This window comes from Dendropsophus ebraccatus, chromosome 5 (genome assembly GCF_027789765.1).
Source record: "Dendropsophus ebraccatus isolate aDenEbr1 chromosome 5, aDenEbr1.pat, whole genome shotgun sequence".
Classification (NCBI taxonomy): Eukaryota; Metazoa; Chordata; class Amphibia; order Anura; family Hylidae; genus Dendropsophus; species Dendropsophus ebraccatus.
In genome coordinates, this window is record NC_091458.1 from 104,577,687 (window position 1) to 104,592,752 (window position 15,066).

At 42.1% G+C, this 15,066-nt stretch overlaps 1 protein-coding gene across 1 annotated transcript in view; it reads right to left on the bottom strand.

Moving 5' to 3' along the window:
* Positions 1-15,066, bottom strand: part of AFF3 (ALF transcription elongation factor 3) — a 190,472-nt gene that overhangs the window by 37,400 nt on the left and 138,006 nt on the right. Inside the window, exons 12-14 of the mRNA XM_069972951.1 lie at positions 10,301-10,487; positions 7,093-7,220; positions 4,654-4,717 (exon numbers count right to left, since the gene is read on the bottom strand). Coding sequence (XP_069829052.1) covers positions 4,654-4,717; positions 7,093-7,220; positions 10,301-10,487 — 379 coding nt within the window. The remainder of the gene's footprint in view (positions 1-4,653; positions 4,718-7,092; positions 7,221-10,300; positions 10,488-15,066) is intronic.

Consider the following 15,066-nt stretch of genomic DNA (forward strand, 5'->3'; position numbering starts at 1 on the left):
TGTGTATGCGCTCAATTCTTACAGGTTCAGCTCTATCAGTGCCCAGCAAGTCTGTAAATATAGAGGCCGCAATCTGGGGCAGGGCCTCATGGGCAAAGGATTCAGGGATACCGCGGAAGCGAATATTCTTCCGCTGGTTGCGATTTTCCTGGTCTTCTATGGCCAATATAGCATCATTCAGTCGGGCCCCATAAGAGTTAAAGTTTTGTGTGACCGCGGCGCTATGGCGGATAATGTCCGCTTGCTGAGTCTCTACCTGTTCCACTCTGAGGCCTATATGCTGCACATCGTGGCGTAGGTCTGACAGTTCACGGATTATCGGGGCCACCAACCTCCTTATGAAGCTTTTGGAGACCGGGCCGGCTTCTACCTCTTCCCCCGTCTCAGAATAGTCGCCCACGTTATCATTATCAGAGTCGCGGGTCTGCGCGGGCTGCTTCTTCCCCGACGGCGCCATCTTGGATCCGGCCGGAGCAGGAGAGGCTGACCTTTTATTGAGGTATTTCTCCATGTTGGGTTGCAGATTCCGCACTCGAGAGGTTCTGGGGGTGTCCTTGTGCTTGTCTCTGGTGGCTCTGCTCATTCTGGGGTGTCCGGTTCCACCCTGTGATGTGAAGACCCAAAGTTGGTAGAGGAGCACAGAGAAACGCGTGATACTCCATAGGCAGCTAGGCTCCGCCCCCCCTTCTCTCATGTTTCTTGTACTAATCATCACTTTACTGTAATTAAAACATCAAATGTTTCTTCTAATTATGTTATCACAATAGCATTATTAGAAGAAACATTTAGAATTATATGTGCGCTCAGCTGATTGGCTGATCGGCTGAGCGCACATATAATTAGCGGGTCCGCAGTACAGTGACTTCATTGTGCTGCGGACCAGTGAAGAGGACACATCAGGGTGAGTATACAGATCTCCCCAGCCCCTCCCCTGCACTGCACCCCTCCCAGCAAGGAAGGGGGGTCACTTAACCCCTTCCTTGCTGGGATGGGTGCAGCCTGACATCAGTCTGGCCCCCAAGGGGTTAAGGGGGATACAATACATCGTCCCTTAACCCCTTGGGGGCCAGACTGTAAGCAGCGATCTGTAAAGATGCTGCATACTGTAAGGAGCACAACACCGCTCACAATGATGGGTGTTGTGCTCCTGTTTGTGTGTTTTTTGTGTGTTTCTCCCTTTTTGTTTTTCAGATATCGGTATCCTGGGGATCACGTCGGATTCGGTGGACTACGTCGATGACCAGTGGTTGTTTGTTGTTGTTTTTTTTTTTTAATAAAATGGTCAATGAGGGGTGTGGGGGTGTTTTTATTTGAATAAAAAAAAAATTTAACTTGTGTCTTGTCTTTATTTCTTTACTTTATAGACTTAGTAGTGGAAGCCGTCTAATAGACGTAATCCATTACTAAGTTGGGGCCTAGTGTTAGCCGGTTTAAAATGGCTAACACTAACCCCCTATTATTACCCCAGTACCCAATGCCACCAGGGGTACTGGGAAGAGCCGGGTGCCAGTGGTCCCGGAGCGTCAAAATTGGCTCTTCCCAGTACCCCTGGTGGCATTGGGTACTGGGGTAATAATAGGGGGTTAGTGTTAGCCATTTTATACCGGCTAACACTAGGCCCCAACTTAGTAATGGATTACGTCTATTAGACGGCTTCCACTACTAAGTCTATAAAGTAAAGAAATAAAGACAAGACACAAGTTAAAAATTTTTTTTATTCAAATAAAAACACCCCCACACCCCTCATTGACCATTTTATTAAAAAAACAACAACAAACAACCGCTGGTCATCGACGTAGTCCACCGAATCCGATGTAATCCCCAGGATACCGATATCTGAAAAACAAAAAGGGAGAAACACACAAAAAACACACAAACAGGAGCACAACACCCATCATTGTGAGCGGTGTTGTGCTCCTTACAGTATCTTTACAGATCGCTGCTTACAGTCTGGCCCCCAAGGGGTTAAGGGAGGATATATTGTATCCCCCTTAACCCCTTGGGGGCCAGACTGATGTCAGAGTGCACCCATCCCAGCAAGGAAGGGGTTAAGTGACCCCCCTTCCTTGCTGGGAGGGGTGCAGTGCTGGGGAGGGGGTGGGGAGAGCTCTATACTCACCCCGATGTGTCCTCTTCGCTGGTCCGCAGCACAATGAAGTCACTGTGCTGCGGACCCGCTAATTATATGTGCGCTGAGCCGATCAGCCAATCAGCTGAGCGCACATATAATTCTAAATGTTTCTTCTAATAATGCTATTGTGATAACATAATTAGAAGAAACATTTGATGTTTTAATTACAGTAAAGTGATGATTAGTACAGTGTCACGGCCGCGGCGGCGTCCCGTGTTCCGGGCCACCGCCGCGACCTCCTCCTGCCCCATGCAGCCGCCGGCGTCCCTGTGAAGGGACCCGGCGCTGTTGCTAGTTCGGCCCCTGGGGGCGCCTCACCTCTCCTCCGCTCCTGTCTCCGTCTGTGCCGGCCGGCGCACGCATCCCCGCCTCCTAGGGCGCGCGCGCGCCGGCTGTCTCAGATTTAAAGGGCCAGTCCGCCCTTAATTGGTTAATTGCACCTATCACTCCCTATAAATCCCAGCATGCCCTGTCCCTTGTGTTGGAGCCTCTACATGCTTCCCATAGCGTTTGGCCCAGCCCCCTGTTGTTCCTGATTCCTATCGCTACCTGGTCCCTAGTCCTTGTTCCTGGTTCCTGCTCCCCTGTCACTCCATTGCTCCTGTGTTCAGTCGGTCACCTGCGGTTACGCCTACAGACCTCTGCCAGCACTATCTCCTGCCTACTGCTCCTGCCACGCCTCGCCTGCCGTCACCAGCAACCAAGCCAGGGGTAGCGACCTGGGGGTCGCCTGCCGCAGCAAGTCCATCCCGCCTTGCGGCGGGCTCTGGTGAATACCAGCGGCCCCTTAGACTCCGCTCCCTGGTGAGGTTAGTGCCATCGCTGGTGACGGTCCAGTGGATCCACTACTCCAGGCGTTACATACAGAAAGCTCTTTTGCCGGCAATATGAATTAACGGCTTACTGGAGCTTCCTGTACTAATTAATATTTAATTAATAAAACACATTTTCGTTGAAATAAAATCAGTTTCGTTGTTCAATAATTTAATTCTAACGAATCCATCATTGTGCAATTAAATATACTGTCAAAAAATAAATATATATATAAATATACATTTATTTATATATATATTTATTTTAACAGTATATTTAATTGCTAAATGATGGATTCGTTAGAATTAAATTATTGAACAACGAAAGGGACTTTATTACAAAGAAAATGTGTTTTATTAATTCAATATATTAACCATGAGAGGCATCGGCATACTGCAGAGGATCGCAAACCCCGGTAATAGCAATTCATGTAAACTGTTTCCCTGCTTTCCCAGATGCATCCAGAGGTGTTTGCATCACTTTCTTAAGATTTTATTTGTTATTTTTAGTTGAACCAGATTTCCAAGTAAATGACCGTATGTTTTCAGCCGCATGTCTATTTTTTCCCACGGCCGTAGTTTCATCCGCACATTTACAGCCGCTTAAAAAATACAGCCGCACAGTTACATAGTGTGAACCTAGCCTAATGGTGAATACTTTCCTCCAGCCCCTGTAGGGTTAAAATGCTCATTATACCCCTAGATAAATTTTTTTAGGGTGTGTAGTTTCCAAAATGGGGTCACTTATGGGGGTTTCCAGTATACAAACCTCCTAAATCAACTTAAAAAAAGAACTGGTCCCTAAAAAAAATCAGTTTTGGAAACTTTCACGAAAATGTGGTAATTTGCTGATATATTTCTAAGCCCCATAACACCCTAAAAAAGTAAAATATGTTTATGAAATGAAGCCAGAATAAAGAGGACATATCGGTAATGTGACATAGTAACTAATTTATGTGATACGACTTTCTTTTTTTAGAAGCAGAGAATTTCAAAGTTCATAAAATGCTAATTTTTTTAATTTTTCATGATATTTTGATGTTTTTCACAAAAAACACACAAAGTAGTGACCAAATTTTGCCACTAATATAAAGTGTCATATGTGACGAAAAATCTCAGAATCGCTAGCATACGTTAAAGCATCACTGAGCTATAAGCGCATAAAGTGAGACAGGTCAGATTTTGAAAAATGAGCCTGGTCTTTTAGGTGCAAATAGGCTTGGTCTTGAAGGGGTTAAAACCTAGCTCACCTTTATTAGTTTTTTTAATGACATTGTTATAGGATTCAATATAGTCACAGTTCCTCTTTCAGGTCAAATAACTAAATTTATTTAGTACATCTGTAAGAGAAGGAAGGCCATACTTACCTGACATAGAAAGCTCATTAAAAGTTACCTTTAAAGTAAAATAAGGAAAATCTTCCTCCGATCCCATGATGACTTTGTTATAGAAGGTTCTTTGTGTAATATAATACGACTATAGCTTTAAAAACATTCTTACACTGCCACTGTATAATTACTTATTCTCAAAGTAATTGTTTGACAAAAACACTCAATGATACAAGCATTCCATAATTTAACAAAGCCAGTCATGCTTGTAATAGGTTTTATAATTATGTTTGGTGGTTTGTGCTGATGATAACTTCATGCCCATAAAATACCAGGACAAAATTAATTTAGCATACTGTATCAGGGAGGAAAGTGTACTTACCATGGCATCTGCTTTATGCTTCATTCGTTTAGCTTCCTGCATAAAGTAATCTGCATTGTGAGGTCTATGAAAAGAGAATGAGAATGCTTAGACGGATCCTCATATGAAGTGGATATTTATAGTGTTTTTTGCCCTGCCTATAACCTTCTGTAAAATGTAATTTATAGTTATTGTCACTCATCACAGATAGCTAGACTATATTATTAATACTATTAGTATAGCTAATATGCAGATTGTTAGGAGCCTACAAACTGGGGTCCATTTGGCAGGTGATGCAGTTATTGTCCTAAAAAAACAACTTTTAATCTTGCAGCCCTGTGTCAAATTAGCGTGGCCTAGATTACTTGTGCCCTAGGCTTGCACCACCTCTCCGTCCCTCCTCCTCACTCTCTTCATCATTAGGAATGCCCTCAGACATGATTTCTCTTAAAGGGAACCAATCACGTAAAAAATGGCTATTCAGCTCAGGAAGTGTGCTGATAAATCATTCAGCACACTTCCCACACATGTCCTTATATCCCCCTTACTTTTAAACATTGGCGCGCTGTATGGTAATCCGCCCTAAGTAGTCATCTGGGCGGTGGGCTGTGGGCAGGTAGTCACGCTCCCCTGGGCAGATCGGCGATGTAATCACGCCCCTTTGGGTGGGAGGGGCGTGATTCAAACTCCAGTGAAGCTGTGATGTCCTCTGGAAGCATGCTGTAGCGTCCGGCGGCGCGCTGACGTTCTCATTACACTGCACATGCGCAGTACAGCAAGTCCTATTCTGTGCTGTAAGTGGCGTGATGAGAACGTCGGAGTGCCGCTGGACACTACAGCATGCCTCCGTAGGACGTCACAACTTCACTGGAGTTTGAATCACGCCCCACCCAGGGGACCGTGACTACCTGCCCACAGCCCACCACCCAGATGACTACTTAGGGCGGATTACCATACAGCGCGCCAATGTTTAAAAGTAAGATTATACGTTTTCATTTGCAGGGACGGGGGATATAGGGACATGTATGGGAAGTGTGTTGAATGCTTTATCAGCACACTTCCTGAGCTGAATAGCCATTTTTTATGTGATTGGTTCCCTTTAATAATCACTTGTCTGAACACTGCACATGTGCTGGATTGTTAAGGTACATGTGCAGTGTTCAGACAAGTGATCAATATGCCAATTTAACACAGGGCTGCAAGATTAAAAGTTGTTTTTTAGGACAATAACTGCATCACCTGCCAAACGGACCACAGGACAGATGTTGGATTAGAAGCAGCTTTGTGGGTACAGAGTCGTTTTCAGCAAGACTAAAAATCTGTCTTCAGGAAACTCAACCTGGATTTCTGGTAACTTCAGCTTTGTGTCATAGCATGATAACAACAAAAAAAAATAAATAAATGTAACTTGCAGACTTGCTTTATTTCACATCCCCTGTTGATTTAGATGTGGAAAGTTATAATGACAGTGACACTTTAAAGGTAATGACTTATTGTGGTTAATGCTGTCAAATCAATGCTGAACCTGGGCCACTATATGTCACAATTACCTAGAATTATACTTTCTCCTTCTCCTCCATTCAGTATCTTTATTCTGTCATCTACCACCAGTCCTGACCAAGAGGAAGCCAGGGCCTCTATCTATGGTGGAAGTGCATGTAAAAATAAAAACCATTGCTTAGTGTGCCCATCTTTTGTCTTCTAAACTCTGTAGGTCATTAAGTAAGTGCAAAATAAGTCAATAATGTTCCTAAACCAGAGATTATTGCAGCCACTGAAAGCACTGTGCAGCTTTAGTCACTTTTATGAATACTGCCTCCCCAGCTGTGCCTCACCAACAACTAGGGGGCGCCTTACTGGTGGGGCCACCTCACAGTTTGAGAAGCCTTTTCTCTCTCTTCTTTAAATTGTGTGAACATAGTCTACTGGTGACGGTGTCCTGTTTACAGTTCATAAAATGGTCTTACCCCAAACTGGTAGTTACAACTAATACTTGTATGTATGGCTCTTCTTAATGAGGCTGCTGAAGAGGCAATTAAAGGCATATTAGTTATATTTTCTTGGCTGCAAAATTACCTTGTATTGGTTCATGAAAGCAGCTTATTCTTCGCTCTTCAGAAATTGGATCCTCTAAGAACGACCATGTAATTAATGAAATGCTCACCGCAGAGACATGACGCACACTATATTTTATGGCAACCATGGGCAACTTATCTAATACCAACAGATTTTTGAGGATTTCCAGGTCAAATTCTAATATTACTCTAACCCACCATACCCCTATTTGCTATTTGAAATTTATAAAATGGTGTCATTCATAACAGCTTTATTATATTTGGAATAAGATACCATCACTTATAATGCCCATAGGAGCACTATTTTTTTCTGATATGGCTGACATAAAATCCTGTAAGTTCATATTCCTATAGTTAACATGCACATTATATTGTATTGCTATACCTTGTGCTATCAAGCAACTGCTTAGTTTTCCTTGTATCTGTATGCCCATTCAGTGCAGGAGAGGTAAGGTTTGAATTTGAGTCGTCTTTATTACATACAGAGCTTGTATTGTATGATGGTTGTGATCGCTATAAAAACAAACACAATATAACAATGTTATACAATACAAACGCATTGTATATGCCAATTTCTAAATAAAATAATTCTAAATAAAAATTTTTGCCCATAGTCCATGTAGCAGTATATTTTACCTATACAACCGATATTCAAGCAGATAACATAACAAAGCAGAAAAAAAGGTAACTTTGTACGCCAGTTTTTTATTCTTTTTTCTTTGCACAAGCCTACTTTTGTGCAATATTGCAACTTTTTAAATTTTACTTCACTCATACTTTTTTCTAAATATTTGGGTGGAGATTAGGAGGAGACAACAGCTTGGTGCATTCATTTATTAATACCAGTGCGTAGACAACAACTGATGAAATATATAAGAGGATAGCACCTTATTCCTTTTGCAGCTTACTGCAACTCATTTGGAGCACTTTGTATTTTTTTTCTGTTGTTGTGGCATTTATTTGATTAACATTTATGACCTTTTTTCCATTCTGGAACTGTTAATTATTTTGTTCAAATATCTGTTATGACTGTATGTCTACATATCCAGATATCATTTCAACAGTTCTCTGTTAGTAAAGCTTCAAAATAAGTCCCCAGTGCAGCCAGGCAGAAGGGAAAGCAAACTGAATGCTGGGCTGTATAGCTAGAGGTATAACCAGTAGGGAGAGGGAGATAATGATACCGCTGTATAGAGCTCTGGTGAGACCACCTCTGAAAGACTGTGTCCAGTTCTGGAGACCTCACCTACAGAAAGATATTTATAGAAAAGAACGGATTCAAAGATGGTCTACAGGATACATTTAACCCTTAGGGGACACAGCCAGTTTTCATTTTTGCGTTTTCGTTTTTCCCTCCTTGTGTATATAAGGCCATAGCGCCTGCATTTTTCCACCTAGAGACCCAAATGAGCCCTTATTTTTTGCGCAACTAATTGTACTTTGCTATGGCAGATGTAATTTTTGCCTAAAATGTGCCGGGAAACCAGAAAAAATTTATATGTGTGGTGAAATTAAAAAAAAAATGTTTTTTTTTTATTTGGGGGGGGGGGGGTTGTTTTTACTCCGTTCGCCCTGGGGTAAAACTGACTCGTTATATATGTTCCTTAAGTTGTTACGATTACAACGATATGTAACATGTATAACTTTTATTTGATTTGATGGCTTGTAAAAAATTAAAACCTTTTAAAGAAAATATATGTTCCTTAAAATGGCTCCATTCCCAGGCTTATAGCGCTTTTATCCTTTGGTCTATGGGTCTGTGTTTTTTGCGCCATGATGTGATCTTTCTATCGGTACCTTTATTGCGCATATATGACTTTTTGATCGCTTTTTATTACAATTATTCTGGATTTGATGCGACCAAAAATGCGCAATTTTGCACTTTGGGATTTTTTTGCACTGATGCCGTTTACCGTGTGAGATCAGGAATGTGATTAATTAATAGTTCGGGCGATTACGCACGTGGCGATAGCAAACATGTTTGTTTATTTATTAATTTATTAATTTTTATTTATAAAATGGGGAAAGTGATTCAGACTTTTATTAGGGGAGGGGATTTTGTGTTATTAAAAATACATTTTTCTTTTACTTTACACATATACTAGAAGCCCCCCTGGGGGACTTCTAGTATATGCACTCTGATCTCTCATAGAGATCCATGCAGTATAGTTATACTGCATGAATCCATGAGATCGGTGTTCTATTGCTTTTGGCTGCTGCAGCCAAAAGCAATAGAATGCCGAGCCGGGATCAGCGCCATTACGGCGCAGACCCCGGCCCGGGATGGATGCGGGGATCGCCCCCCCGCAATCGCGCCGCAGGGGGGCGATCCCCCCACTAGACCACCAGGTATGGAGATTAGCAAGTATTTAGAAGCGCGACCCCCCTCTGAACTCCCATAGCGGCACGAGGACGTTCAGTAACGTCCTGGTGCAGCTATGGGTTAAACGGGTTATCCAGCATTAGAAAAACATGGTCAGAGATAGCACCACTCTTCAGTTCAGGCGTGGTTTAAGCTCCATTCACTTCAGTGGAACTGAGTTACAAAACCCCACCTTAACTCGAGTGGCACTGTCTCTGGAAGAAAGTGGCCATATTTTTATAATGCTGGATAACCCCTTTAAGCATCTAAATATGTATAGTCTGGAGGAAAGAAAGGACATGATCAAAACTTTTCAATTGAAGGCCTAAATAAGGTTCAAGAGGGAAGGGAATGATCAGAAGCAACGTGAGAAAATATACTTTACCAAAAGAGTAGTAGCTAAGAGTAGTAGCTAACAAATTTCCAAGGGATGATGTTAGTAAATTCAAACATGCCAGGGATGAACATATATCTACCCTAAGATACTAAGAAAGGAAAAACTAAAAGGGCTAGATGGGCCAGGTGGTCTTTTTCTGCTGGTGATCTTCTGTATTTCATAATTAAACAGCCTGGTGGTATTGGCCCAGTGTTGTCAGGATCTCAACATATTGTACATTTGTGTACCTTACTATAAAATCATTGTAATAACGAGGATAAAAAGTGATAAAAACTGATAACCAATACATCACTTTTATTTTTTACATGAATAGACCAGCTCTGTTGCCGGGATGCCAGTGGCACGGTCCTTTCTTTGAACCGCAGCCCGGTTCCGTGCACAGCAGTCTGTTGCCGAGCATTGGCCAGGCATGAAGCACTGGAGGTGGGCCGGCCAGCCCCTAGTGTGACAATCTGCACTCCCCTTTCTAACACGGCTCCATTAGAAACAATGGAGCCACATCACAGAGGGGAGGGCAAAAATCAGCCATAATTAAAGGTATTAAAGGAAATCACTACTAAGTACATTTTATGTGGTTCACCATTTTGGTGCCAGATACTATACTGCTCACTGTCACTGGTAGGAAGGGAGGTGTCACTGTTAGAAAATCTCATGGTTGTATGAATTGTTCCCTAAGGTTGCAGGGCCCCCTTCCCATGCACATCTTGGGCAATACAAATCTACATAAATTATTGACCTAATTTTTCATACAAATCTACAACCCAGTCTAAAATATCTGAGTATAAAACTAGAATTCTGTTTTCAGTTAGTTGTATTGCACAAAATAATACTAACCTGTCTAGGATGGGAGTGCTTCTCTTGTTGATAATGTCGATTGCAAGAAACATAGGTGGGCCCAATAGTCCTGTCACATTTATTTGCAGAAGAGACTTCTTCAGTTGTGCATTTTGGTTTAGGCTCATCATGAAGAAAGGATAACGGAGATAGATATAACTCTGGTTTTGATGAGGACATCTCAAAGCTGTATGTAAACAATTGACATAATGTTGATGCCATGTTTCATATGATAATCACTATTGACGGGTTAACTTTAAAGGGGTTGTCCAGCGAAAATATATTTTTTTTCAAATCAACTGGTGTCAGAAAGTTATATAGATTTGTAATTTACTTCTATTTAAAAATCTCAAGTCTTCCTGCACTTATCAGCTACTATATGTACTGCAGGAAATGTTTTATTTTCAGTCTGACACATTGCTTTCTGTTGACATCTCTAGCCAAGACAAAAACTTTCCAGAGCAGGAGAGGATTTCTATGGGGATTTTCTGCTGATCTGGACAGTTTCTGTCTTGGCCAGAGATGTCAGCATAGAGCACTGTGTCAGACTGAAAAGAAAACATTTCATGCAGGACATACAGCAGCTGATAAGTACAGGAAGACTTGAGATTTTTAAATAGAAATAAATTACAAATCTATATAACTTTCTGACACCAGTTGATATTTTCGCTGGACAGCCCCTTTAAACCACAAAAATAAATGGCTTCATCCAGATCACTACCAGATTTTTCTATACAGTAAATGGTAAAATATACAGGACTTTTTTTTTCCCCCACTTTATTTTTCGGACTTTAACAACTATCATTCTCCAATGTTCAGTTTTCTTCTACCACACTTTAATAAAATGTGAAATAAAATATATGGTGTATATGAATTAGAAGCTACAAAAAGGAACTCATAAGCAATTCAAAAACCACATACCACTAATGGAAACAAGTACTAAACAACAAAGAAAAGCATATCATTAAGTGTGAACGAGTGCAATAAGAGGACAGTGCAATTTACGAGGAAACTGAACGCAGTATAACACTATATGTAAACTCTTATGAACTTTTACACAAGGTTCTCATGGTGTCAGTGGTGATGGCTGCTTGATTTGGTTAGTTATTTTGGTTTGTTATTTTGGGTTTTTAACCCCTTAAGGACAGTGCCTGAAATGGCCTTAAGGACAGAGACAAATTTTATAAATATGACCAGTGTCACTTTATTCATTAATAACTTCGGGATGCTTTTACCTATCCAGCCGATTCTGAGATTGTTTTCTCGTGACATATGGTACTTTACATTTCTGGTAAAATGGAGTCGATACTCATAACGAATATTTATGAAAAACACCAAAATAACGTGAAAAATTGTGAAAAAATGCATTTTTCCAACTTTGAAACCTTTCTGCTTATACAGAAAATGGTTATGCCACATAAATTATATATTAAATGGCATTAGCAACATGTCTACTTTATGTTGGTAGCTTTTATTAAACTATCTTTCATTTTTTTAGACAATAGGAAGCTTAAAACATTAGCAGCAATTTTCCAAATTTTCAGTAAAATTTCAAAATCATATATTTTTAGGGACCTGTTCAGGTATAAAGTGTATTTGAGGGGACTGTATGTTAGAAAGCCCCACAAAGCACCCCATTTCAGAAACTGCACCCCCCAAACTCTGCAAAAGCACATCCAGAAAGTTAGGGTTTTTAACCCTTTAGGGGAGTCACAGAAATAAAAGCTAAGTGTGTAAGAAATTTGGAATTTTTTATTTTCTGTGCAGAGATTTTATTGTAATCCAATATCTTTCATAATGATAAACCTATTAGCAGAGAAATTCACCCCAATACTGATTGCCCCATTTCTGCAGTTTATAGATATACCCCATATGTGGCCCTATTGTGCTATTTGACGCAACCACAAGCCTCAGATATAAGGGAGCGCCTAGTGAATTTCAATGACTGTACCACTTCAGCTTGGCAGAGGCTCTGGGGTGCCAAAACCTAAAAAACACCCCTAAAGGGACACCATTTAGAAAACTACACCCCTCAAGGAATGTAACAAGGGGTGCGGTGAGCATTTGGACCCCACAAGTGCTTCACAGATTTTCAGAACAATGTGGTGTAAAAAAGGAAAAATTCTATTTTTTACACTAAAATGTTGTTCTAGCATTCATTTTTCATTTTTACAAGGGGATAAAAGAAAAACAAAACAAAACCAAACGTGTAGCGCAGTTTCTCCCGAGTACAGAAATACCCCACATGTGGACATAAAGTGCCAAGCGGGCGCAGGACGGGCCTTCAAAGGGAAGGAGCGCCAATTGGCCTTTGCAAGCTGGATTTTACTGGAATGGATTTCAAGGGTCATGTCGCATTTACAGAGCCCTCGTGCTGCCAAAACATTGGAAACCCCCCACAAGTGACCCCATTCTGGAAACTACACCCCTCAAGGAATCTAACAAGGGGTGCAGTGAGCATATGGACCCCACTGGTGACGGGCACAAATGTGGAACAATGTGACGTGAAAGGGAAAATTTTCATTTTTTTCACTTTCACGGCACAAATGTGCCCGTCATCAAGGGGTCCATATCCTCATTGCACCCCTTGTTAGATTCCTTGAGGGGTGTAGTTTCCAGAATGGGGTCACTTGTGGGGGGTTTCCAGTGTTTTGGCAGCACGAGGGCTCTGTAAATGCGACATGGCCTTCATCATCCATTCTGGCCAAATCCAGCCTCCAAAATCCAAATGGCGCTCCTTCCCTTCGGAGGCTTGCCCTGCGCCCACATGGCGCTTTATGTCCACATGTGGGGTATTTACGGACTCGGGGGAAATTGCTCTACACATTTTGTGTGTTTTTTTTCTCTTTTAACCTCTTGTAAAAATGAAAATTTTAAGGCTAAACCAACATTATAGTGTAAAAAATGTAATATTTAATTTTCACGCCATATTGTTCCACATTTGTGCCCGTCACCAGTGGGGTCCATATGCTCACTACACCCCTTGTTACATTCCCTGAGGGGTGTAGTTTCCATAATGGGGTCACTTGTGGGGGGGGTTCAACTGTCTTGGCAACACAAAGGCCTTTTAAATGCAACAAGGCCCTCGAAATCTATTCCAGCCAAATCCAGCCTCCAAAAGCCAAATGGCACTCCTTCCCTTGGAGGCTTACCCTGCACCCGCATGGTGCTTTATGTCCACATGTGGGGTATTTCCGTACTCAGGGGAAATTGCTCTACACATTTAGTGTTTTTTTTTTTATCTTTTAATCCCTTGTGAAAATGAAAAAATCAAAACAAGATCAATGATTTAGTGTAAAAATTAAACATTTTTTACACTAAATGTTGGTCTAGCATTGATTTTTTCCTTTTCCACAAGGGGTTAAAAAAGAAAGTGAACACAAAACGTGTAGGGTAATTTCCCCTGAGTACGAAAATACCCCACATGTGGGCATAATGTGCCATATGGGCACAGGGCAAGCCACCAAAGGGATAGAGCGCCATTTAGAGGCTGGAATGGAGGATGGAGGCCATGTCGCAATTAAAAAGCTTCTGTGCTGCCAGGACAGTAGAAACCCCCCAAAAGTGACCCCATTCTGGAAACTACACCCCATAAGGAATCCAACAAGGGGTACAGTGAGCATATGGACCCCACTGGTGACGGGCACATATGTGGAAAATGTGCTGTGAAGATGAAAAATACAATTCTTTTCATTTTCACGCCACAAATGTGCCCGTCACCAGGGGGCCATATCCCCGCTGCCCCCCTCATTAGATTCCTTAAGGGGTGTCGTTTCACTTGTGGGGGGTTTCTACTGTCCTGGCCTTACAGAGGCTTTGTAATTGCATCATGGCATCCTCTAATGGGAATGGGGGACATATCTATCTAGCTGGGTAAAAGGGACAGTTCTAATTTATTTTGGGGTATTAGGCCAATTATTAGTTTATAAGGTTGAAAATGACAGGTGTCCATCAAATTCAACCTGTGTTGATCCAGAGGAAGGCAAAAAAAACCCTCGTGAGGCAGACGACAGTAACCTCATCACAGGGGAAAAAATCCTTCCCGACTCCATAATGGCGATCAGAATAATCCCTGGACCAACGTGACCCCTGAAATAGGAATAAGGGACAGAATTTAGAATATGTGGAACCCCAATGACGTGTGGTACGCCTTGAAGCGATCCAGTATGCAGAGGCCGGGGTGATCAGGACAGGTGTCACACTGGAAAATGGTGTCCTTCCTGATCCCCCTGTTACGCCACACTCTGCACTTCTTCTGGGGTCTCCTGTTTTCCAGTGAGGGGGACGTCACCTGGAAAATGTTTTCCTGGTGCGATATGGGGTCCTTCATATCCAGAAGCGCTGGGTCCGCTCCATGGCTGCTAAATATTAGGGCTCTATTACTGCTTCTGATATGTTCGGATTGTGCCGCAAGCTACAGTAGCTCGGGCAGCGAGGGACCGGAAGAGGGGGTGCTGGTATAAAAGTTATCCCCGTACGGGTGGTAACCTTTATCCAGCAGTGGTAAGATCAGTTCCCAAACGATCTTCCCACTAATTCCGAGGATAGGGGGGCATCTGGGGGCTGGATTCGGGTGTCCCTTCCTTCATACACTCTAAGTGTACGTGCACACTGCGGAATGGCGAAGGATAACCCTTTGTGCATTCCGCAGCTGGCACCCACCGGCAGACTGATGCGGGCGCGCATCTCCTCTCGTGTCACACTCCATTCTATGCACGGGCGGATTCCGCCATCTGTCCAAAGAATGAACAAGTTCATTCTTTGGA